The following is a 25,000-nucleotide window of genomic DNA, read 5'->3' on the forward strand; positions in this document are numbered from 1 at the left end:
AGGGAATGGCTGCTGGAGAACAGGGAATGACTCCTGGAGAACAGGGAATGGCTGCTGGAGAACAGGGAATGGCTCCTGGAGAACAGGGAATGGCTGCTGGAGAACAGGGAATGGCTCCTGGAGAACAGGGAATGGCTGCTGGGAATGGCTCCTGGAGAACAGGGAATGGCTGCTGGAGAACAGGGAATGGCTCCTGGAGAACAGGGAATGGCTGCTGGAGAACAGGGAATGGCTGCTGGAGAACAGGGAATGGCTCCTGGAGAACAGGGAATGGCTCCTGGAGAACAGGGAATGGCTCCTGGAGAACAGGGAATGGCTGCTGGAGAACAGGGAATGGCTCCTGGAGAACAGGGAATGGCTGCTGGAGAACAGGGAATGGCTGCTGGAGAACAGGGAATGGCTCCTGGAGAACAGGGAATGGCTCCTGGAGAACAGGGAATGGCTCCTGGAGAACAGGGAATGACTCCTGGAGAACAGGGAATGGCTGCTGGAGAACAGGGAATGGCTCCTGGAGAACAGAGAATGGTTCCTGGAGAACAGGGAATGGCTGCAGGAGAACAGTCTTTCGAATCGGCTTTGGCTGCGACTCTGGAGGACTTGGAGTTGAGCTTGTCTTTGAGGAAAGAGCAAAGAACGGCCCTGAAGTCACTCTTAACACAGGAAGATGTGTTCGTCGTTTTGCCGGCCAGATTCAAAAGTGGAATCTATAAACTAACGTTAGCTCCGCTGTTGGAGAACGCTCTGGTTGGCTGAAGCGCTGTCCTATTGCGTGCAGAGGGAACCTGAAAGACAGCCGTTTATCCCGGCCCTCGGATTGAGCCGTGTCTATGGAGAGTTGCCAGACCTCACATCTTGATGTAGGGTTAGTTCTAGTTAGTTAGTAGTAGCCAGTTCTAACGCAATGATAGAAGATCGTCTAAAAAAAGCCTTCTCTCCGTAAGGCTGCACTCGCTACTGGTGATTCTGGGATTCTGGATGAGGGAGATTGGCCTGTTCTGTTATTGCCGGAGTTTCTGAAGCTCGTGTAAAGACTCCGCCCTCTTCTGAATGGATTTGCATTTAAAGGGACACACACAAAAATGGCACGTTTTTGCTCACATCCAAAAAGGGGCAAATTTGACAAGCTGTAATAAATGATCTGGTATTTTGAGCTGAAATTTCACAGACTCATTCTGGGGACATATGGTGATGTAAGAGGCCTAATATGTCACCTTTAAGTCAATCATAATGGTGTGAATAAGTGAAAATCTTTATTGATGACAGGATTGTGTTGAGATGGAAAGGCCCTTGTTCTCTCTCTCCCTCTCTCTCTCCCTCTCTCTCTCTCTCTCTCTCTCTCTCTCTCTCTCTCTCTCTCTCTCTCCCCCTCTCTCTCTCTCCCTCCCCCCCCTCTCTCTCTCTCTCTCTCTCTCTCCCCCTCTCTCTCTCTCTCTCTCTCTCCCTCTCTCTCTCTCCCCCTCTCTCTCTCCCCCTCTCTCTCTCTCCCTCCCCCCTCTCTCTCTCTCTCTCTCTCCCTCTCTCTCTCTCTCTCTCTCTCTCCCCCCCCCCCCCTCTCTCTAATGCTCGGAGTCTCATTATTCCCTTTCAGGATCAGCAGGGTTTCATTCCTCCTCTGTTAAGGCAGCCAGCACTTCTCTCTCAATCAGTCCTCGATCCGTCCATTTCATCTCACAATCTCTCTCTCTCGCGCCGCTTTCAGCAACAGCCGAGATGGAAGTGAAAGAGAAAATCACTAGGTTTCCTTCTTTGCAGAATATCAAGCTCTCATTTAAAAGTTTTAAATTCGGATATTTTACAATAGCGCAGTGCCGAAGTGCTCCGATTGTTCTCGCTCTCGAATCCTTTCATCCACGATCACACTCCAGAGGAAACGAGAGAGCGCCGCGGGAAGCGCTGGTTTATTGTGTTCGGGAGAACAGCGACACGTTCATAACCTCACGAACGCTTCTGTTTCAACACACGTGTCCAACACTGAGAATAATCATAAATGAGCATCAGATCCTCATATTAGATATTAGAGTGAGTCCTGGAGGATCATGTGACACTGAAGACTGGAGTAATGATGCTGAACATTCAGCTTGGAATAAATTACACTTTAATATAGATTCACATAGAAAACAGCTGTGATTAAATTGTAATAATATTTCACAGTATTAGTAGTACAGTAGTAATAATAGTGTGTATAGAACAATTTACACTCAAATTAATATTTAATATCCATTTTTTTAAATGTTCAATACAGATTACAGGGAATTCTGTGTTTATTGTGCAGTAATATCAGTCCTCAGCCGAGCGTATCCCACAATGCTCTAGTTCAGACGGCTCTCGTCTTCAGTCTGGGATGAGGCGGCCGTGAGTCCAAGGATCCGGCGCTCCGGTTATTATCAGAACGCTTTTACTGCCATTGTTTGGATGAATGGCTCACTCTCCCGGAGAAACGAGCAGCGCTCACGTCTGATGATGAATACGAGCGTTCTGACTGGATCATCACCTGACTGAAGAGAGACTGTGATCGTGACATCACGTGATGATTGGATCTCAGGCTGGTTAAAGATGAAATGTTGAACTGTTTCCCTCGGGAAAATGGAGATTTGAAAGGGATGCTGGTAAAAACATACATGTGTACATTAGCACGGCCTCTTCAGCTCGCCGGTGTCTTGCTGAAGGTGAGCTTGAGTAATGCAGAGGCTTCGTTTGAGCCTGTTTTAATGATTAATGTGAGCCGTGAGTCTGTTAAACTCTTCTCTAGTGGTTCCTTACAAGGCGTCTGATTAAACGCTGTTTCCAAACCCTTGTTTTAATCTCCAGCCACACATGCAGAGAATAAAGATCAGCGCTCGCCTCATTTCCCTGCGCTTTCCCCGCTCGCTGTAATGAAACCCGGTGTGTGTGTGTGTGTGTGTGTGTGCGGTGTGTGTGTGCGGTGTGTGTGTGTGTGGTGTGTGTGTGCGGTGTGTGTGCGGTGTGTGTGCGGTGTGTGTGCGGTGTGTGTGTGTGTGGTGTGTGTGTTTGGTGTGTGTGTGTGTGTGTGGTGTGTGTGTGCGGTGTGTGTGGTGTGTGTGTGCGGTGTGTGTGCGGTGTGTGTGTGTGTGTGCGGTGTGTGTGTGTGCGGTGTGTGCGGTGTGTGTGTGTGGTGTGTGTGTGTGTGTGGTGTGTGTGTGTGTGCGGTGTGTGTGTGTGTGGTGTGTGTGTGCGGTGTGTGTGTGTGTGGTGTGTGTGTGCAGTGTGTGTGTGTGTGTGTGTGGTGTGTGGTGTGTGTGTGCGGTGTGTGTGTGTGTGTGTGGTGTGTGTGTGCGGTGTGTGTGTGCGGTGTGTGTGTGCGGTGTGTGTGTGCGGTGTGTGTGTGCGGTGTGTGTGTGCGGTGTGTGTGTGCGGTGTGTGGGTGGTGTGTGTGCGGTGTGTGTGTGGTGTGTGTGTGTGTGGTGTGTGCGGTGTGTGTGTGCGGTGTGTGTGCGGTGTGTGTGTGCGGTGTGTGTGTGCGGTGTGTGTGTGCGGTGTGTGTGTGCGGTGTGTGTGTGCGGTGTGTGTGTGGTGTGTGTGTGTGTGTGCGGTGTGTGTGTGCGGTGTGTGGGTGGTGTGTGTGCGGTGTGTGTGTGTGTGGTGTGTGGTGTGTGTGTGCGGTGTGTGTGTGTGTGTGTGGTGTGTGTGTGCGGTGTGTGTGTGCGGTGTGTGTGTGCGGTGTGTGTGTGCGGTGTGTGTGTGCGGTGTGTGGGTGGTGTGTGTGCGGTGTGTGTGTGGTGTGTGTGTGTGTGGTGTGTGCGGTGTGTGTGTGCGGTGTGTGTGTGGTGTGTGTGTGCGGTGTGTGTGTGCGGTGTGTGTGTGCGGTGTGTGTGTGCGGTGTGTGTGTGCGGTGTGTGTGTGGTGTGTGTGTGTGTGTGCGGTGTGTGTGTGCGGTGTGTGGGTGGTGTGTGTGCAGTGTGTGTGTGTGCGGTGTGTGTGTGCGGTGTGTGTGTGTGGTCGGCTCGTCTGGAGTGGGAGAGAAGCAGGTTAAGCTCCTCGGTTCCTCATCAGGAACATCAGATTGCCTTCGGATCGTGAACACGAGAGCCGTAGAGCCAAATCCCACAGAAATGGTGCTCAAATTGAGCCCGGAATGGAAATTGATCCCATTACCAGAGCCGGTGTTCCTGCGGGAGTCGAAGCTTTGAGCCAGTCTGGAGGAAACGCGTCAGATCTGCTCTGATTTACAGACGCTTTAGGAAACATGTTTTATTCTGTTACCAGCATCACTGAGGGAATCTCAGACATCAGTGGGTCTCATGATGAAGAAATCACAAGGGAAAGAAATCAGGGTTAGGGTTAAAAAGTGTTTTTTATTTTTTGTTTTTTCTCATAACAATTAAACAAATTATTATTGAATGAAAAAAAAATCTAATTCTCATTTAAATAAAAACACATTGTCATGAAAAGAATGCTCCTAAAATCACTCCTTCATTTGCTTAAGCAAAATATAATTTCTTAATATTTATTTTTAACCAAAATGCAGTGATCTTTCAGATTTCATGCACGGCCCTCGGAAAAGTAGTGGACATCAATTTATATTTCATTAATTTATTTTTAAACAGTTGTATGTCACTCTGAATGAGATCCTCTCTGATATCAATATTGTTATTCTTGCATTCAGAAGATTTCATGCTTTCTCTGCCGTCATTTCTGCTGTTGCGTCGCTCAGACGTCGTGCGTGACTCGAGGGCATCAGTATATAATACAACCGTTTTCAACACTGATAATAATCATAACTGTTTCTTGAGCATCAAATCATCATATTAGAGTGATTTGTGAAGGATCATGTGACACTGAAGACTGGAGTAATGATGCTGAAAATCCAGCTTTGATCACAGGAATAAATTACACTTTACTGTATATTCACACAGAGAACAGATGATTAATCTAATTTTTGCTGTACTTGTATTTCTTGCATTTGAAGCTTTTGGCCCTTTTATTAAACGCAACGCTCCCGTTTCAGATCCCATGCACGGGCCTCGGAGACTCCAGGTCGTGGACATCAAATCCAGGCAGTTCACGATCCGCTGGGAGCCGTTCGGATACAACGTGACGCGCTGCTACAGCTACAACCTGACGGTGCAGTACCGCTACACGGCTAGCGCTAAAGAGGAGACGCGCGAGGAGGTGTGTTACGATACGCTGAGTGTGTCGCCGCAACACACCATCCGAAGCCTCCCGCCGTACACCAACGTTAGCGTCCGACTGCTCCTGCGCAACCGCGAGGGCGTGAAGGAGAGCGACGAGCTGGACGTGCTGACCGACGAGGACGGTACAACTCTCTCTCTCCACATCCAAATTACATTATTCCTGTTTTAATTCTTCTTGACTGTGTTTTAATGGTTATCAAAAACATGTCTCATTGATTGAAATCATGAAACTTATACAATTTAACAACAATTTATTATATATTATACATAGCATTTTAGGGCCCTATGAAATTTTTAATTTTTCCCCAAATTCTGTGTGTTCTGTTTAAATTTTTCTAGATTTTTTAAATATTTAACTTACATTTTTATTAATCAAAATCATGTCTTATCAATTGAATTCATAAAACATTAACACCTTAATTATTATAATTTGTTTTATATTTTTACTGTCATTTGTTTTATTTTCTAGCTTATTAATGGTTTAATTTTTCCCAAATTCCATGTTTTAATTTGTCTTCATTCTATTTTAATGGTAAAAAATGTTTTTGTTTTTTTTAATCAAAAAGCATATCTAATGAAGTCTAAAAACTTAAGAAGTTTAACAACAATTATTAAGTTTAACAAAAAAAATTGTATGACCCTATAAAACATTTTTGTTTTTGTTTTTTTGTTTCTTAAATTCCGTTTTAGTTTTCCCAATTTCTGTGTTATCTGTTTTAATTTTCCTGGATATTAATCTTTTTTATAGTTTGCTTAAATTTAAATAATTAAAAATCATGTCAATTCAAATCAGTTGAATTCATAAAAAAATGAACTGAACAAATGAATGAGTTTCTACTGTAATAAGGCCTTATGAAATGTTTTCTTTTCCAGAAATTGTGCCATCTGGGTTTTTTTCTGGATTTATGATTTACTGTTAAAGTTAAAACAGAAGAAAAAAAAAAATTATTATTTTGAGAAGCACATTCTACTGTACAATAGTAATATATTTCTGTCCTAATTTCTTCAAGCTAAACCAAACTTTTATTTTGGCGGGTTGCGGCGAGGATCTGCGAGTCTTGGTGAAACTGGAGATGAAGTTATATTACGAGTTCATATGACAAACATTGACATCTTTTATAAAACCTTTTTATCATGATTGGGCTCCAGCCTCAGACATGATTCTAGTTTAACTAGTTTGGAATAAAGCCATTGAAAAGTTCAAAGTTCATCAGGGACGAGGTCGTTTGTGTCGCACTTCATTCCATTCACATCATGAATGGCTCGTTCGTGTCAAGTTTCGGTGTGAAGTGTGTGTTATTTTACCACACAATAGCGTCTATTAAACGTATGTTTCTCGAGGAGCGCTTCGAAGCGAGTTTGAGTCTGGAGATGTTGGAGGTCGAGGAGCCACACACAGGCCTTGGTTTTCTGAAGCGCTTCCTCATTCCTTTAGGCTGAACAGATGAATGATCTTCTCATGCTTTCAGGCGTTTGGAAAACAAGTTCTTTATTGAATACAAGAGAATATTGATTTAAAATAAGTCAGTGTCTCTTCAAATCAATACGTGTCTGTGATCGCTCAGTGTTTTGTTTATTGCAGTTCCCGGCGCCGTCCCGCTGGAGTCCATCCAAGGAAACACGTTTGAGGAGAAGATCGGCCTCCGCTGGAGAGAGCCGCTCCAGACCTTCGGGATCATCAAGCAGTACGAGGTGCGTCTCCACTCCTTCATCCCTAACCCTCACCCTCACCACGCGCTCCTAACGGACTAACACATCTAGACTAATAACCTTTAGATCTGAGCGAGCGAGCATGTTAACACATTCGGTTCCACTAGTGAGATCAGGACACTATAGTTCATTAATGTGAGTGAGGAGAGCAGAATAAAGTAAACTGTGACATATTACACCCAGATATTCTTCATACAGAGACTAAACTGATTCAGACACTTTGAGCTGATCATGTTTTGCTGAAGTGTTTTGTCTTTAATTGCTAATGCTCTTTTTACACACAGACTGAACACAATGAAGCATTGCTTGGTGATTGGTTGAGCTAAACTGGTATTATCTAATTGTGTAGTTAAATTTAACAGCTGACAGATATTCAACATAATTCATGTGTGAGACAGTCTAACAGAAGGACGGACAAAACCAGTCAAATATCAACTGAGTTCTGCTCATATTTTATTACCATTCTCTAAACTAAAGCGAGTAAACTGTGATAATGAGAGAATGGAGTGAATGTTGTCTGACCGTCTCTCTCGACTCGCTCTCGATGACGACTGCCGTCTGTGGAAGAGCAAACGCTGAGCTCTTGTTTTCCGTTGTTTCAGTGTTTCAGTGAAAGACTCCTGGATTTGTAGGGCACTGGAATAACAAACAGAGCACATACCGGAGCGATGGACTCACGGGAATGTGGGAAAATCGCAGGCGAGAGGAAACATGTTTCCATTACGGGAAACAACAGGATTCATGATCCTGCTGCGATTGTGCAGATAGTCAGTGAGTCAAAACCTGAGAAAGGCTCATTAAATGAGACAAATCATGTAAAATGTGTCGTCTTTGATCGGAAAGTTGAACAACATTTTATCAAACTTTGATAATTTACTTAATCTTTTAACTGAGAAGATTGAACTATATTTAAAGTCCCCCTGTAGTCGATCATTTAGTCCCTTAAAACTATATTATTTAAGCGTTTTTTCCTTGAACAAAATGTCTTCGTGCCTTAAAATATCTTGAATGTAACTCGACACCCTCGTCTCATTTAGTATGCGCGGTTGTATGAATATGCAAATGAGCCCCGCCTCCACTCACTCACTCAGCTCTTAATGTCGATCAGGAACACACGGATGTTCACTAACCTGCCGAAGTTTCCCGGTTGGATTGACAAAGTTGTTTTTATTGTTTAAAATATTTTATTTGACCCCATGAAAATGCAGATCCGGTTGTAAATAATAGTGAAAAAAACATTTTTTAAAACTTGCTCCAAAAAAGTTTTCATATTGAATCATGTATTCTAAATTGAAGAACTTGTTCCTAAATGTGAAACGGCCTGATGAATATCTTGGAGTTAGGGTTAGGCTTTATCTGTAGCTTTACTGCAGTAAAAGAGGGTTTTCGCACCATAAAGAACCATTTCCGGTTCCCCAAAGAACCTTTCAGTGATTAGTTCATAATAGAACCATTTTATTTTTAGTGTAAAGAACATTTTAATAACCTAAAGCACCTTTATCCGCTATAAAGACCTTTGGGAAGATTCTATGGATGTTAAAGGTTCTTCTTCATAGAACCGTCAAGGCTAATAAATAAGCTTTATGTTTAATGTGTTGCATTATAGAAGTGAAATATGTTGCATTTTTTTACCATAAAGATGAATTTCACACAAAATATGTATTTGTCAAATTTGACTTCAAAATACAAATTATGTTGTGCATTAAAAAAAGAGAAAGATTAGCATTTCACCCCCAAATTGTCATTACTGTAATGCAAAAAAGTCATTTTCATTCAAATATAAAACAAGTCATGAAAATAATGCAAAACAATACAAAACATCTTAATGCTCCAAAAAAACATTTTTTTAAGTACAATATGACTTCCTAATATTTATTGTGAAGCTGCGCCGGCTCCTCCGTCGGATCCGGTGTGTGTGTGTGTGTGTGCGTCACTGAAGCTCGCGGTGTGTTTTGTGAGCGCCGGGACATTGTGTGTCGGTTCTGTGATTATTTCAGAAGCGTGACTCATTCTGTGCCGAGAAACTCTGAACAATGCGCCGCTCAAAAGACTCATTGTTGCAGAACTTCATTTGTGGAAATTCGAGCAATTAAGCTGTCACGTTCATGTAATGAAATTACACTCTGTCATCGCTGGGCTTTAAGGAAGTGTCAGGCTCTGATCCGAAGGGAACGGGACCGAACCCAAGCGTTCTGCCTCATTAGAGTCTTCAGGACACGCGCGTGTGTGTGTGTGATGGAGGTGTGTGTTCTGTCACACTCGTGAGCTTCTGCTTCTTGTCATTCGGCGCAGTGTCGCCCCAGAGCATTCTGGGTAAAGTGCTTTGCTCAGAAACACAGTAATGATGAGCAGGACTGGGATCACAGTAAATGTGCTGTTCTGGGGTCAGACCTTTATCAACTATAAAAAAAGACACATGTGAAATGAAAAAACATCCAAGTGTAAAGTGCTCCTGTTGTGGATTTTCTGGATATTATCTTTCATGTGTAATAAAGTGGTTTCTGAATGTAAAAGTCTGCAAAGTGCAGATAAAAGTGCAAAGTGATTCTGAACTGAAACGAGTCGTCAGTAATTCAGTCTCACTTCCTGTAACTAATTAGCATAATGTCCGCCTCTGGTCTTGATTGGCTGAGCAGCGTCTCTTAGCTCCGCCCTCAAACACTGTAGTGTATCTGAGACTGGAAGAGTTTGGTTCGTGTTGTTCGTGTGGAGAAGACGCTGTTTTCTGAGATTGATACGGTAAACCCACGCCATCGTCACTGTTCGTATCACTGAGATCAAGAGCTGAGATTCAGATATGATAATGAGCGTTTGCTTTCTGACCAATCACAGCAGAGCAGCTCTCAGAGAGGCGGAGCTTAGAGACACTGAGAGGAAAGAGCTGACGCTGAAGATTAAAGTGTTATATATATTAGTGTTATTATAGTTGTTATTATATATTATATGTTATTGTTATTATATTATAAGTGTTATTATATATTATATATAAGCTAATGCTGCAGTGGAGATTATGAGGACATTACAGTGTTTTTGAGACTCAGAAACAACATTAGGAGCCTTTAAAACAGCATGATAGCGCACTTTAAGGTTTTAAAAATGTCTTTTATGTATTATATTAATGTCATTTTTTTAAATCAGCTTATTTATGTTTTTTATTATTATTTATTTATTTTAACCCTTTTATTATTTATTTATTTTTATATATTTTTATGCTGATTTTCTCTAAACTCTTCCAGCACTGACCGTTTGAAACCCCCGTCTCAACCAATAGTGTGCGTTTGGGGTGGGGCTATCTGTTTGGCCAACCAATGGTAGACGAGTGTTAGAAAGCACCGTTCAGAAACAGCAACGCTTCACTTGTAAACATGGTGAATTCTGGGTGACTACAGGTGCAGCTCTTGATTATGATTGTTTTTGAGGCGGAATAAGTTGTAGTGACGCATGCATAATTCATGTGTTGTTCATCAGGAATATTCCCTGTGATTTTGTTCTGCTGCGGCGGTTTGGCTGTGGGATCCGTCAAGGTTTCTCCGTCTACCTGTCTTAGACTAATAGCGAAGAGCCTCTGGGTATTCCACAGCTGATGAGTGCGATCGCGATCCCTCTGTGGCCTTAAACGGGAATCAGGATGGAGTGGCATTAGCCGGGCCGCTCATTAGCAACTGAATGATTTATTCAAATGAAGCCCCTCAGCCACTTTTCATTAAGTTATATTAGAAGCGCGGGGCGTCTCGTCTCCAGAAGAGAATGAAAGAGAACAAAAGTGCAGCTCCCCGTCTGCTCTCCTCCATCATAATGAAAGATTATATTCAGAAACGCTTCCTGCATCATCCAGGAGAATTATGATAACGGCTCTGACTCTTGTGTTGTTGAGGAGAGCTTTAGACGAACGCTTGATTTCTTTACACAGCCTTCGCCAAACCAACGACTCACACTTCAGTATTCACTAGAAACACCCCTGAGATTTTAAGGTGATATTTCAATTATCAAACACATTTATATGTTCATGGTTCTCTGATGATGGGTAATGGTCACATGACATGGAAGTAAACATGTGGGATATTAGATTTTTTTTTAAAGTAAGTGTTTTATTCTGAATTTGTAGCTGGACTTTAAAGTCGACTCAGTCTCACTCACATTGCATTCACTAGGAACCAAATGGAATAATAATAATAATAATTATTATTATTATTATTATTATTTATGTATTTATTTATTGTAATGTTTACATTTTGTATTATTATTATTATTAATTTATGTATAACTATATATTTAAAATGTGTATTATTACTACTAATAATAATATTGATTGTAAAAATAAAATAAAATAAATGAATAAATTAAATATTATTATTATTATTATTATTATTATTATTAATAATAATAATAATAATAATAATAATACAAATATTGATAAATAAAATGGTAATAATAATAATAAAAATTGAATACATATGATAATAATAATATTTCTTATTTTTTATTACTATTATTTCCTGTATTAATTTATAATATTTATTTATTAAAAATATTTATTATTATTCAAATAAATTAGCAAATGAATTATTATTATTATTATTAGTAGTAGTAGTAGTATTATTATCATTAATACAAAGATTTTGTATTAAGAATAAATGAAATAATATTTTATTTATTCATTTGTTATTTACTTTTTAATTATTATTATTGTCATTATTATTGTTTTAACTCTAATTATAAAAATTAAGACACAAATATATTATTGTACTGTAAAATAAAATAAAATGATATTAATAATTACAGGTTACAATAATTATAAGTTACAATACTAAAATGTATGTTTTAAACAACTGACTTTTAAACCCTCAAATTTTAATATTTCGCATCCTCAAGCTTTTATTGTGCAGTAAAACTGGTGAAATTCTATAATACTGTCCACACAAATGTTGAAAATACTGTAATGTTCACATCACCGATGAATCGTTCAGAATAAGATATGAAGAAAGAAAGAAAATGGAGTTGATTTTGATTTGATATTAAATATTGGTAATGAGAATACCCAGCGGGACCGTGGGCCAATGGGACGGCACCGTGGGCGGAGCTTCTGTTGTGTAACCGCTAACATGTTGTGTTTGTGTGGTCAGATCTTCTACAAGGCCGTCAGCTCCTTCGACCCCGAGTTCATCTTGACCAATCAGAGCGGGAAGGTCCTGAAGTCCAGCAACGAGACGTCGCACGTGTTCCTGGGCCTGTATCCCGGATCCACGTACTCCTTCACCATCAGAGCCAGCACTGTGAAGGGCTACGGGCCGCCCGTCATCACGCAGTTCACCACCAAGATCTCACGTACGAGCCGTTCGGGTTATTTCTGAGTGCTGTGTGTGTGTGTGTGTGTGCTCATATGTCATCTGTCACTCATAAACAGCTCCGCGTATGCCGGGATATGACCAGGAGACTCCGCTGAATCAGAGCGACAGCACAGTGACGGTTCTGCTGAAGCCGGCCCGGAGTCGCGGAGCGCCCGTCAGGTGCGTCATCATCCTTATACTGGATGTACTTATTGCCATTTGCCTGAACATTAAAATAATGAAATAAAACAAACAAATGAATTATAAAAACATTACAGGAAATCTAGAACTAGACTAAAACATACAATAAAAATATACAGAAATATACATTTTGATGCAGTTCACAGCCTTTCATTGTGTAATTTTACTTTACTACTTTATAAAAGTTATTTTGCTGGAATAGAAGAATTGCATTATATACTGTACATGTCCAACACAGAAGGTGCGTTATTATTTACTCACTTTATGATCATCATCACATGCTATTATAATGAGGAGTGTTTGGAAACTTGATGTTTTAAACATAATCCTAAACACACTTCCTGTCAAAAGTTTGGGATCGGTACGATTTTTAATGTTTTATATGAAGTCTCTTCTGCTCACCAAGGCTGTGTTTATTTGATTAAAAATACCCCAAAAACTGTAATATTGTGAAATATTACTCCAGTGTAAATCAGCTGTTTTCTGTGTGAATATACAGTAAAGTGTAATTTATTCCTGTGATCAAAGCTGAGTTTTCAGCATCATTACTCCAGTCTTCAGTGTCACATGATCCTTCAGAAATCACTCTAATATGATGATTTGATGCTCAAGAAACATTTATGATTATTATCAGTGTTGAAAACAGTGTTGAAATTTCAGGATTATTTGATGAATAGAAATAAAAAACAGCATTTATCTGAAATAGAAGCTTTTGTAACATTAAACTCTACCGTTCAAAAGTCTGAGGTCAGCAAGAATATTTATTTTATTTTTTGGGGGGAAATAAATAAAAGAAATCAATACTTTTATTCATCAAGGATGAATTAAATTGATCAAAATTTACAGTAAAGACATTTATAATAAATGCTGTTCTTTTAAACTTTCTATTCATCAAATAATCCTGAAAAATCAAATGTATGATGGTTTCCACAAACATACAAACAGTTTTCAACACTGATAATAATCATAAATGTTCCTTGAGCATCAAATCATCATATTAGAGTGATTTCTGAAGGATCATGTGACACTGAAGACTGGAGTAATGATGCTGAAAACTCAGCTTTGATCACAGGAATAAATTACACTTTACTGTATATTCACATAGAAAATTTAAATTGTCATAATATTTAACAATATTACAGTTTTGTTTTGTTTTTTTATCAAAAGAGACTTCTTTTAAAAACACATAAAGTCTTCCCGATCCCAGACTTCTGAGTGTAAAAGCGTGGGATCTGGACAGGGTTTAGCAGGAGATCGTCTCAGTCTCGAGCGGCGAGCGAGTCTCAGGTATAGTTGCACTTGTGATGATAATGATCCATAATTCAGCAGATCGCTCTGCTCACGGGTCGGCGTGCGTGAAGATAAAAGCGTCTGCAGAATGAATAAATGTAAATGTGAGTGTTGTTGAAAACACTCAGCGCTACATATAGACGATGTGAAATCGGACCTGCACTCACTGCTGTTCCTCAGAGCGCTTGAGTTCTGCGTTAACTCTGTTCCCGAGGGCTTTAAAAGCCTCCATTAGGAGTCCGAGAACACGAGGAGTCAGTGCAGACGCACATGTAGACTCTAAACTCACTTTAGAAAGCCTCAGTTCAGTAGAGAGAGGAACTCCTGTAATCATCATCATCATCATCATCTTCATCTCCTCAGGGTGTGATCATGAAGAAGCTCCAGCTCTTCTCTATATCAGTGTCAGTGTTCCTGAACTCCTGAAACGCCTCCACTGTAGTCTTGAGTTTCTTCCAGAACGAACACGTCACAATATTCCTCATTATCATAATTAATGTGCAGAATAAAGGGGCGGGGCCTGGTTGAGTTAGTTAGTAGTGTGTTAAACTGGCGGTTATGGAAAGGGGCGGGACATTTCCCAAACACACTCGAAGCGCTCGACCAATCACAACACACTGCTCCAGCCGACCAATCAGAGCACAGTGTGCTTTTCAGGAGGAGGGGCTTCAGAGTGAAGCGTGGTGTTTGTTTACAGTAAGCAACAGTAGATGTAGTGTGTGTGTTGTTGCATTAAGGTCCTCACACACTGAGTCTGTTTACACACTGCCTCCGAAACTTTCGTCCGTCATAAAAAATTTCGGATCGGGTTCGATTTTCTGCGTTTCTCGCATCCGTAACGAGCAGTTCGACAGTTCAGAGCCTCCGAATGACGAATACGAGAAAACACACACGAAAGTTTCGTAGAGTCAGTGTGGAAGAACCTTTACTCGTCTAAACATCAGAAGTGATCGACACGGGTCTGTCAGTCCGGTGTACACTGGTGTAAACTGGTTTAGTCAGTCACATGATCACTGGAGACCGAAGTCATTAATGAGATTCAGAGCTTCAGCAGAAACACGGATGGACTGATGAAAGAATGATGGGAAGCTCCTGCACTTCAGCATCAATACATCAATAAACCACTCGCCGTTTTAGCACTTTCAGCTTTACAATAAAACATTCAGAACCTATTGTTGTCTGAGGGCGTTTTAATGGAGGTAGACAGACAGGTGACAGAAGAGTGTGTGTGTGTGTGTGTGTGTGTGTGTGTGTGTGTGTGTGTGTGTGTGTGTGTGTGTGACTCAGAGCCACGTCCACAGGTGATGACAGGTGATAAAACCATTAAACCCATCGCGCATCATCTCCTGTCAGCGGATCACGCTAATCATCACCGGCGGCTCTTAATGAAACACACGTGTGGTTAATGACCAGAAGAGTGTGTTGTGTTTCCCGCCGGCGAGTGTGTGTTCTCACACATTAGAGTTCGTGTTCTTCAGGCGCGATCAGAGCAGAGACATCACGCCAGTGCTTTCTGAAAACTATACTCAATAACTCAGAACATTTACAAAAACACTAAAACAATTCTACAACTTTAAATGAAATTGAAATAAAAATGTAAAATACTAAATATATTAACACTGGAAAAAAAGAGGGATGCACAAAACTGGGTTATTATAGTAAACTAAAACCATCAAAACTAAATTAAAATATCAAAACTTCAACTGCTCATTTTCATGTAGTTTAACTTCTTTAGTAAAACTGAAACAAAACTATATTTCCAAAAAAATAAATTAAAATGTGAAAAGGTTAGAATGAAATATTATAAAACTTAAACTCTTATTTTAATTTAGTTTAACTTGATGTACTAAAACTAAAAAAATGAATAAATTACATTAGATTTATTAAAAAAATGACAAACATGCAACAATAATTCTAAATCTTTAAAATTATAAAACACAAAATAAATAAATATTTTTAATGGTATATCAATGATTTTAAAAGCAATGGGACAAAATCCATATTGCAATATGACTGTATTTGCTAGAAATTCAACAAATAAATAGTTTAATTAATAATGATTAGCCTAATTAGCAAATATCATAGACTTCACTGCAAAAACACATTATAATTAGTGTTTTATTTTTGTCTTGTTTTCAGTACAAATTTCTAAACGTTCTTAAATCAAGACTCTTTTACTGAGTGAAATGAAGATCTGCGGATCTGAGGCTCTGCCGCCGGGATCGGGATCGTGGGATCCGCGGATTGAGAGGCCGGATGGAAATAGAAGTGTGTGTTGTACATGCTCTTAAGCGTGGAGATATGAATGGTGATATGAATATGAATGCGAGGCTGATCCGAGATTAAACCGCAGATGTTGGTTCTGATCATGAATGATGGGATTGAAATGCGCGCGTGTGTGTGTGTGTGTGTGTGTGTTTGTGTTTGTGTGTGTTTTGCTTCACGGCACAATAGAGTCGCTGGTGACGGATCAGTGTTTGTCAGATTCGGTGTGTTTCCGTCTCCCACGCCGGGCCTGCCGTCGCCCACACACACACACACACACACACACACACACACACACACACAGGCTTCATGTAAAGCGCTGCTCTGCTTTTGTGTTTTCTGCTCCGCTGCATCGAAGCCAAGTGTAATGGAAAGGCATCCGCTCTCCTCTATTTGTGGAGACAATCGCTCCTGCGTTTGTTCTCTCGCTCTTCCCTCGGGGTGTCATGATCTGCCTCTTCTCGTCCTCCGTTTTTCTGCTTCACGAGAGTCTCTTGCTGCGTCTCAATTCGCCTTCTTATACTATACTATACATCTTATACTACGCCCTAGAAGTATTTACTCTTTTTGTGAAGAAAAAGTGCATGTGAGTGTGTGTCAGAAGAGTAGACGAGCTTTGGGAAACACTATCACATCCTACAGTTACGTCTTTAACGGTTGCTCTCCGTCATGTAAACTGACCTGTCAATCATCTTGTCAAAGATAAAATCCTCCACATTTTATTTCCTCAGTGTCGGAGAGAAATGTTGATCTGCAGTCGCGGGTCTTTCATGCGGAGACTCTCCTCAGGTTAATGCATTATTAATGAAGCATTTAAATGTTAATGGTCAAACGGATCTTTATAAAAGTCCACATTGTTATTGCAGATGGAATATAACACGGATAACATTCAATATTTTTCTATCAGGATGAACTTTGATTAGTCACTCAAACCTTTATCTAAACCTCTCACCGTCGGTCTCGCATATCCGCCATGTTTGTAGTTTTTTAACACTTTTTACTCGTGTTTGTAGTTCCTCCTCCAAGGCGCAGTGGATTGTGGGTAATATTAGCTGTTATAGTGAGCACAGATCCACACTTCGAAAATCCACCGGGAATAGCAGATCATCCGGGGACTTCTGGCACACTCTCTTCAACACACTATGCTTTGGGACACACTTATTCTAATCTCACACAGTTTAGGACGGATAGTGTGAACATTGAGACGCAGGGACTGTTTCTCAGCACTGATGAAGATGAAGATGATGATGATGATGATGAAGATGATGATGAAGATGATGAGGATGATTCGCTGAACAAAAGTGTGTGTGACTCAGAAAGCAGCTTTCATTATGGGATGTATCGGATGCTGAAGAAGTCTTCATCCCTGTTTGATTTCCCCTGCTCCTCGTAAAGATCGTCTCGTGCTGCTTTTACTGCCCGATTGGCTTTTTATGATAGTTTCTGTCAGTTTATGATATTTTATTCCAAGTTCATTTTTATTAACTTCTGCAGAAATAACAGCAGTGTTTTGTCTTTATTGGTAGAATATTTATGTGACGCTCAGATCATATTTCACTCCAAAAAAGAAAGAAAATGAGGCCTGGTTTTAGAACCAGTAGGTCTAATCTAATATATATTTATTATTGTTTTATAAAAGTAATGATTTATTTAAAAAAAACACCATCTAAAATTGAAAATGTCACATTATGCTAACACAAATTTTCCAACGAGTACTTTTTTTTTATATATAAATTATGTATTTTATTTTATTATTTATTTATTTTATTTTATTTAAAAAAATAATTTTTACTTGATGACCTGATGCACACACCAGTTTTCCCCATAGTTCTGTGTAACAACCACATTACAATAATTTCATGCTGTGTCCTGGTCATGTCTGTGTGGTTTTGTTGGTTTATTAGTTTTTCTGGGATCTGTTGATCCTGCGAGTCCGTCCAGAGGGCAGTTTCAGTGTCAGACTCTTTAAATCCAAATATACGGCCTTTGTGTCCCACTATAATCAAAGCCTCAGGCCTCCAGAATCCCTGTTCTTATCCCGAACTCTGGCTGATCCTCAGGTCTCAGTCCGTGGACAGGTTTATGAGCGAGGGAATAAATCGAGATCTTTTAAAGCACAAGAGACTGATCAATACGCCCAGGTTCACATATATCACAGTTAAAGCAGGACTGAAGCCTGGTTCCCCGAGCCGGACCACTGACGATCAATCCCAGTCTCAGGATCAGCTTCCCAGTGGCCTGGGATTGGTCAACGGTCACGTGACCTGAAGGATCACTGGTTTAGGGTCTAATTGGTGTTCGGTTGCGTTTCAGTGCTGGATCTGCTCACTCAGAAGGTGTGTGTTGTTCTCACTCCGAAGGTGTGTGTTGTTCTCACTCAGAAGGTGTGTGTTGTTCTCACTCAGAAGGTGTGTGTTGTGTTGTTGTTTATTGGACTCGTGTGCCGATTTCCTCACCAAACATCCCTGACGCTCCTCATAATGACTCCGGGTTCAGTCGGATTCCTGTTGCCATGGATTCGGTTTCCTTCACATTAATTAAAGGAAGAGTTTCCAAGGTCGCTGATCCTCGGAGTCCGAATGCGGCGAGTGAAACGAGTGAAGGATATGAGGAAGATTATAGCAGGATTTACAGGGAATGAAAGAAAGGGAAGAAAACCAACTCCGTTTCTGAAAACAAAATGACTTACAGTCACAACACTTTAGTATTGGATGATCAAAGCTGAAAAGATGGATGGATGGATGGATGGATGGATGGATGGATGGATAGATAGATAGATAGATAGATAGATAGATAGATAGATAGATAGATAGATAGATAGATAGATAGATAGATAGATAGATAGATAGATAGATAGATAGAAAGATGGATTGGATGGATAGATGGATGGATGGATGGATGGATGGATGGATGGATGGATGGATGGATGGATGGATGGATGGATGGATGGATAGATAGATAGATAGACAGATAGATAGAAAGATGGATGGATGGATGGATGGATTGGATGGATGGATGGATAGATAGATAGATAGACAGATAGATAGAAAGATGGATAGATGGATGGATGGATGGATGGATAGATAGACAGATAGATAGAAAGATGGATGGATGGATGGATGGATTGGATGGATAGATAGATAGATAGACAGATAGATAGAAAGATGGATAGATGGATGGATGGATGGATAGATAGATAGACAGATAGACAGATAGATAGAAAGATGGATGGATGGATGGATGGATGGATGGATAGATAGATAGACAGATAGATAGAAAGATGGATGGATGGATGGATGGATTGGATGGATAGATAGATAGATAGACAGATAGATAGAAAGATGGATAGATGGATGGATGGATGGATAGATAGATAGACAGATAGACAGATAGATAGATAGATGGCTGACATGGAAGAAATATTACATTTTAAACTATATTTATGTATAGATAAATGCAAATTAGACACTTTCTCACTGGTGGCATCAGACCCCAATATAAACTTAAATAGTTGCAAATGTAAATAATTCATATAATATTCATAATCTTTATGACATAATATTGGTTAATGACTTCGAAAAAAACTGATAAATATCACCATACTTCACCAGTTGATTGATTACATTATTAATTGCAAACATTTTTTGTTTTACAAGTTTTCTGAAATGTTATGTTTAAATATGCAAATGAGACATTATCTAATTAAATATGCACTAATTTGCATACATTTCTAGAACAAAAATCTGAACATTGGATGAAGTCAGATTCAAAATTCTTGTTTCATTTTTTTTATGTGTATATTAGAGTCAATAAAGGTTTACTGAGGGGATTTTGGATATCTGTATTTATCAGTGCACAAATCAGAAAATACTGTCAACAGCCAAAAATAATTATATTTTTGACTTTTTTTTTTACAAATAAAATGTTGTATAAAATCAGGAAGATGATATATGAACAAACCCCACTGTAAAAACGTCATAATATAGATAAGAATAAAAGTGTAAAGTTTGGTGTAAGTCAGTGTTGCTGAAGTGGAGATTTCAGGCTCACTGTAGAGAAAACACCCTGTAAAGAGATATACTGTAACTGACATCTACAGACGCACAGATCAAGTGCTCTAAAAGATACAGTTAAATGTGTATTTCGGATGTTTTCTGTCCACACTTTATGAAAAGCTAAAAAGCCCAAATCTCAAAATTGACAGATGCATGAACACAGTTTCTGCTCGTAGTGTCTCAATGTAAGATATATGTTGAGAGTGGAGAATAAATCATCAGGAGTGTTTGTGTTTGTGATCAGAGTAACATTAGATGATCCTGATGATGTGTGTGTGTGTGTGTGTGTGTGTTGTTCGCTCACACCTGTGATGTGCTTCAGTGATGAAGGCCTGTAGATCTCAGATCTGTAAAGTAATGGCTGGCCTTTAAGTCGTCAGTAAATCATCATAAAAGCCTGTTCTCCTCTTTAGCAGATGAATTATTGTTATGAATTATTGTCATGAATTATTGTCTGCTGACGCGCTCCGGCTCTGGCCTTTCTTCTCCTCGCTCGTGATTTACCAGCTTTATCACTCGCTCTCCGTCTGGAATTAATATTTCATGCCATCTGATCTTATTGCTGTGTAGTTGTGCGGTTCCTCACGCCAAAAGGGCAACGTTAGATACATTAATTAAAGAAGTGAATATATATATATAGACATGCTGTAGGTGTGATGAGCATTTATTTTGAAGAAACACATTAGTTCTCCAACCTCGTTTAATTTTAATAATATTTTTTTTAATCACATTTTACCTTAAATTCTCATTAAACCGTTTCCACCAGAAAGTGTGTGTGTGTGGCGTGTGTGTGTGGCGTGTGTGTGTGGCGTGTGTGTGTGGCGTGTGCTGATGCTGAATGAGGAGTTTGACTTCTTCCGATGGAGGAAAGCGTGTGCGTGTGGCGTGTGTGTGTGTGGCGTGTGTGTGTGGCGTGTGTGTGTGGCGTGTGCTGATGCTGAATGAGGAGTTTGACTTCACCCGATGGAGGATCCGCTTGCGTTCACAGGATTTACAGCAGAACATGGTGTAGCCGATTAGCGAAGGAGTAAATGATTCCAGAACAGAGCGTATTGATTCTATTAACCTTTGTGAAATAATTCATCCGTGTCTGATTAACCTAAAACCCTCCTAATTCAATTATTAATCAGTCAGGAATAATGTTCAGCTAATTGCAGCAATCTCACATTTTAATTGCGAGTTCGTTTGACGAAGTCGAGCTGCAGTTCTGACTTCACTGATGCGTTATGAACAGAAAACTCAGACATGAGCTTCTCATAAAGGTGTAAATGTAAAAGTACCATGATACTGACATGTTTTTGGACATTTACCATGGTATTTTTTACTATGTATCTTGTACATGTACAGGGAATGCCTTCTGTCTGATTTGTTTGTTAATACACAAAATGGAAAACTAGATTTTCAGTTTTTGAAAAATTCCAGAGTTCCACATGAGTATGATGATCATTAGATAGATAGATAGACAGATAGATAGATAGATAGATAGATAGATAGATAGATAGATAGATAGATAGATAGATAGTTTTGTGACTTTTAGGCTTGTGAAGTATTAAAGCGCAACAGTAATATACTGTAATTTAATGAATAGAGATGAATTAATGAGAGACGCTCTGGTTCTTGTCGAGCTGATTGGTCTGTCATTGGTCTGTGATCGATCTGTCATTGGTCTGTGATTGGTCTGTGATTGGTAATATACAGTATTGGTCTGTGGTTGGTCTGTGATTGGTCTGTAATTGGTCTGTAATTGGTCTGTAATTGGTCTGTGATTGGTAATATACAGTATTGGTCTGTGATTGGTCTGTGATTGGTCTGTGATTGGTCTGTAATTGGTCTGTAATTGGTCTGTGATTGGTAATATACAGTATTGGTCTGTGGTTGGTCTGTGATTGGTCTGTGGTTGGTCTGTGATTGGTCTGTGATTGGTCTGTGGTTGGTCTGTGATTGGTCTGTGATTGGTCTGTAATTGGTCTGTGATTGGTCTGTGGTTGGTCTGTAATTGGTCTGTGATTGGTAATATACAGTATTGGTCTGTGATTGGTCTGTGGTTGGTCTGTGGTTGGTCTGTGATTGGTCTGTGATTGGTAATATACAGTATTGGTCTGTGATTGGTCTGGTGTTTCTCCGTCAGAGGAAGAGAGTTCTGGATTTAGAGGAAGTTCGTCTCTGTTCTCGTCTGTAATAATAATCATTCGTCTCTATGAGTCACAGACGGCCAGGATCCTCTCTAAGACTCTGGGCTCTGAGTTCTTGATCCTCCTGGAGAACTGGAGAAAAAGCTTCCCATCCGTCTTTTCGTATTCCATTATTCCTCCTACACATGAAGCGTGCCAATACTGAACTCTCTGAACCCGTGCTGGAGCTGGTCCGCGTTCCCAAGCAGAACTCCAGCTCAGCTCGTCCTGTGTGTCTGTCAAAGATCAGTGTTTTAACATCCGATCATCCGAGGCAGGACTGCGATCCGGTTTTATTTGATGCGGTTTCGATCTCTGCTATCAGATATAAACGAGCCGGATCTGCTTCAGTCTGTTAGTGAAGTGTGTTCAGAGGAAGAGTCTCGGCCCGTCCCCCCGGATGATCCTGTGTAAACACTGTCCTGGTGAAGCCAACATGGATTCGCTGTGTTTTCCAGGAATCCAGCGCTCATATGATGAAGCCCTCTGCCTGTTGTGTGTTTGTGACGAGCCAGATTAACATGGAAGCTAAATCATCACAAATACTGTAAAAACTGTAATATTCTGAAATATATGTTTTCTATGTCAAGTCAAGTCACGTTTATTTATATATCGCTTTTTTATAATACAGATTGTTTCAAAGCAGCTTTAACAGGAAAATAATGTGGTTGCCAGAAATTTGCCGTTAAAAAAATGTGGCAGCAACATTTGAGGTTTTACAGACTTAACTTAAATTTACAGTAAAGAAACGTATTTCATTGTCTGATATAATGTTAATTTACTGAAATACTAAAATCTCTTTTGTACCATTGTAATACACTGACATCCACCAATCACAGCGGAGATGAGAGTCACATGATGAATCAAAGCTCATCACAAACAGCTTCTCCACAAGCTGAGAAAGATCATACTGAGATATAGAAGCTGAACACTGTCATTCACACACACACTAAACACCATCATGGTAACACACATGACATTTTAAAAATGCAATAAACATTAATTTAACAACATTAAATGTAACATAAAAGAGAAAGTCTATGAAGAAACAGTTATTTCAACAAAACTACATCAAATATGAAGTGTCACGCCAGGAATTGAGTTTTTCACTGTAAATTATACAATGACTTGTTCTTTTTCACGTCTAAAAACTGTACATTGAACGGTATTTTGCTGTAAAATTACAATAAATGTACGGTTAGATCGATCACAGTTATTCACTGTATTATAGTACAGAAACTTTCTGTTAACCAATTAACATTATCGTTAAAATCACGACACATTTTTACAGTGCAGTCTTCAGTGTCACATGATCCTTCAGATGATGATCATTCTGTGCTGACTTGATGCTCAAGAAACATTTATGATTATTATTATCAGTGTTGGAAACAGTCACATGTGTGTGTGTGAACTCTCTCATCAGTCAGCTGTGACCCACACACACTCTCACACACACATGTTTGTCCTGTAGTGTGTATCAGGTGGTGGTGGAGGAGGAGCGTCCCCGTCGTTCCCAGAGAGCCGCTGAGATCCTGCGCTGTTATCCCATTCCCATCCACTTCCAGAACTCATCCGGTCTGAACTCCCAGTACTACTTCAGCGCTGAGTTCCCGTCGGCCCGGATCCAGGCGCCGATGCCCTTCACCGTCGGGGACAACCGGACCTACAGCGGATACTGGAACCTTCCGCTGCTCCCGCACAAGAGCTACAGCATCTACTATCAGGCCGTCAGCTCAGCCAATGGGGTGAGAGCACACAAACACATGACATCACGAGTCTCAGACAGTCAGCTCAGCCAATGGGGTGAGAGCACACAAACACATGACATCACGAGTCTCAGACCTTCAGCTCAGCCAATGGGGTGAGAGCACACGAACACATGACATCACGAGTCTCAGACCGTGAGCTCAGCCAATGGGGTGAGAGCACACAAACACATGACATCACGAGTCTCAGACCGTCAGCTCAGCCAATGGGGTGAGAGCACACAAACACATGACATCACGAGTCTCAGACCTTCAGCTCAGCCAATGGGGTGAGAGCACACAAACACATGACATCACGAGTCTCAGACCGTCAGCTCAGCCAATGGGGTGAGAGCACACAAACACATGACATCACGAGTCTCAGACCTTCAGCTCAGCCAATGGGGTGAGAGCACACGAACACATGACATCACGAGTCTCAGACCGTCAGCTCAGCCAATGGGGTAAGAGCACACAAACACATGACATCACGAGTCTCAGACCTTCAGCTCAGCCAATGGGGTGAGAGCACACGAACACATGACATCACGAGTCTCAGACCGTGAGCTCAGCCAATGGGGTGAGAGCACACAAACACATGACATCACGAGTCTCAGACCTTCAGCTCAGCCAATGGGGTGAGAACACACAAACACATGACATCACGAGTCTCAGACCGTGAGCTCAGCCAATGGGGTGAGAGCACACAAATACATGACATCATGAGTCTCAGACCCTCAGCTCAGCCAATGGGGTGAGAGCACACAAACACATGACATCACGAGTCTCAGACAGTCAGCACAGCCAATGGGGTGAGAGCACACAAACACATGACATCATGAGTCTCAGACTGTTAGCTCAGCCAATGGGGTGAGAGCACACAAACACATGACATCACGAGTCTCAGACCGTGAGCTCAGCCAATGGGGTGAGAACACACAAACACATGACATCACGAGTCTCAGACCGTGAGCTCAGCCAATGGGGTGAGAGCACACAAATACATGACATCATGAGTCTCAGACCCTCAGCTCAGCCAATGGGGTGAGAGCACACAAACACATGACATCACGAGTCTCAGAC

General features: G+C 40.6%; 1 protein-coding gene across 12 annotated transcripts in view; it reads left to right on the forward strand.

The window, feature by feature from the left end:
• Nucleotides 1-25,000, forward strand: part of ptprma (protein tyrosine phosphatase receptor type Ma) — a 227,135-nt gene that overhangs the window by 120,928 nt on the left and 81,207 nt on the right. For all 12 annotated transcript variants that reach the window (XM_084103532.1, XM_084103531.1, XM_084103529.1 and 9 more), the window contains exons 8-12: nt 4,967-5,275; nt 6,736-6,845; nt 11,987-12,188; nt 12,268-12,370; nt 23,644-23,917. In XM_084103532.1, coding sequence (XP_083959658.1) covers nt 4,967-5,275; nt 6,736-6,845; nt 11,987-12,188; nt 12,268-12,370; nt 23,644-23,917 — 998 coding nt within the window. The remainder of the gene's footprint in view (nt 1-4,966; nt 5,276-6,735; nt 6,846-11,986; nt 12,189-12,267; nt 12,371-23,643; nt 23,918-25,000) is intronic.

This window comes from Abramis brama (assembly GCF_963993115.1).
Source record: "Abramis brama genome assembly, chromosome: 24".
NCBI lineage: Eukaryota > Metazoa > Chordata > Actinopteri > Cypriniformes > Leuciscidae > Abramis > Abramis brama.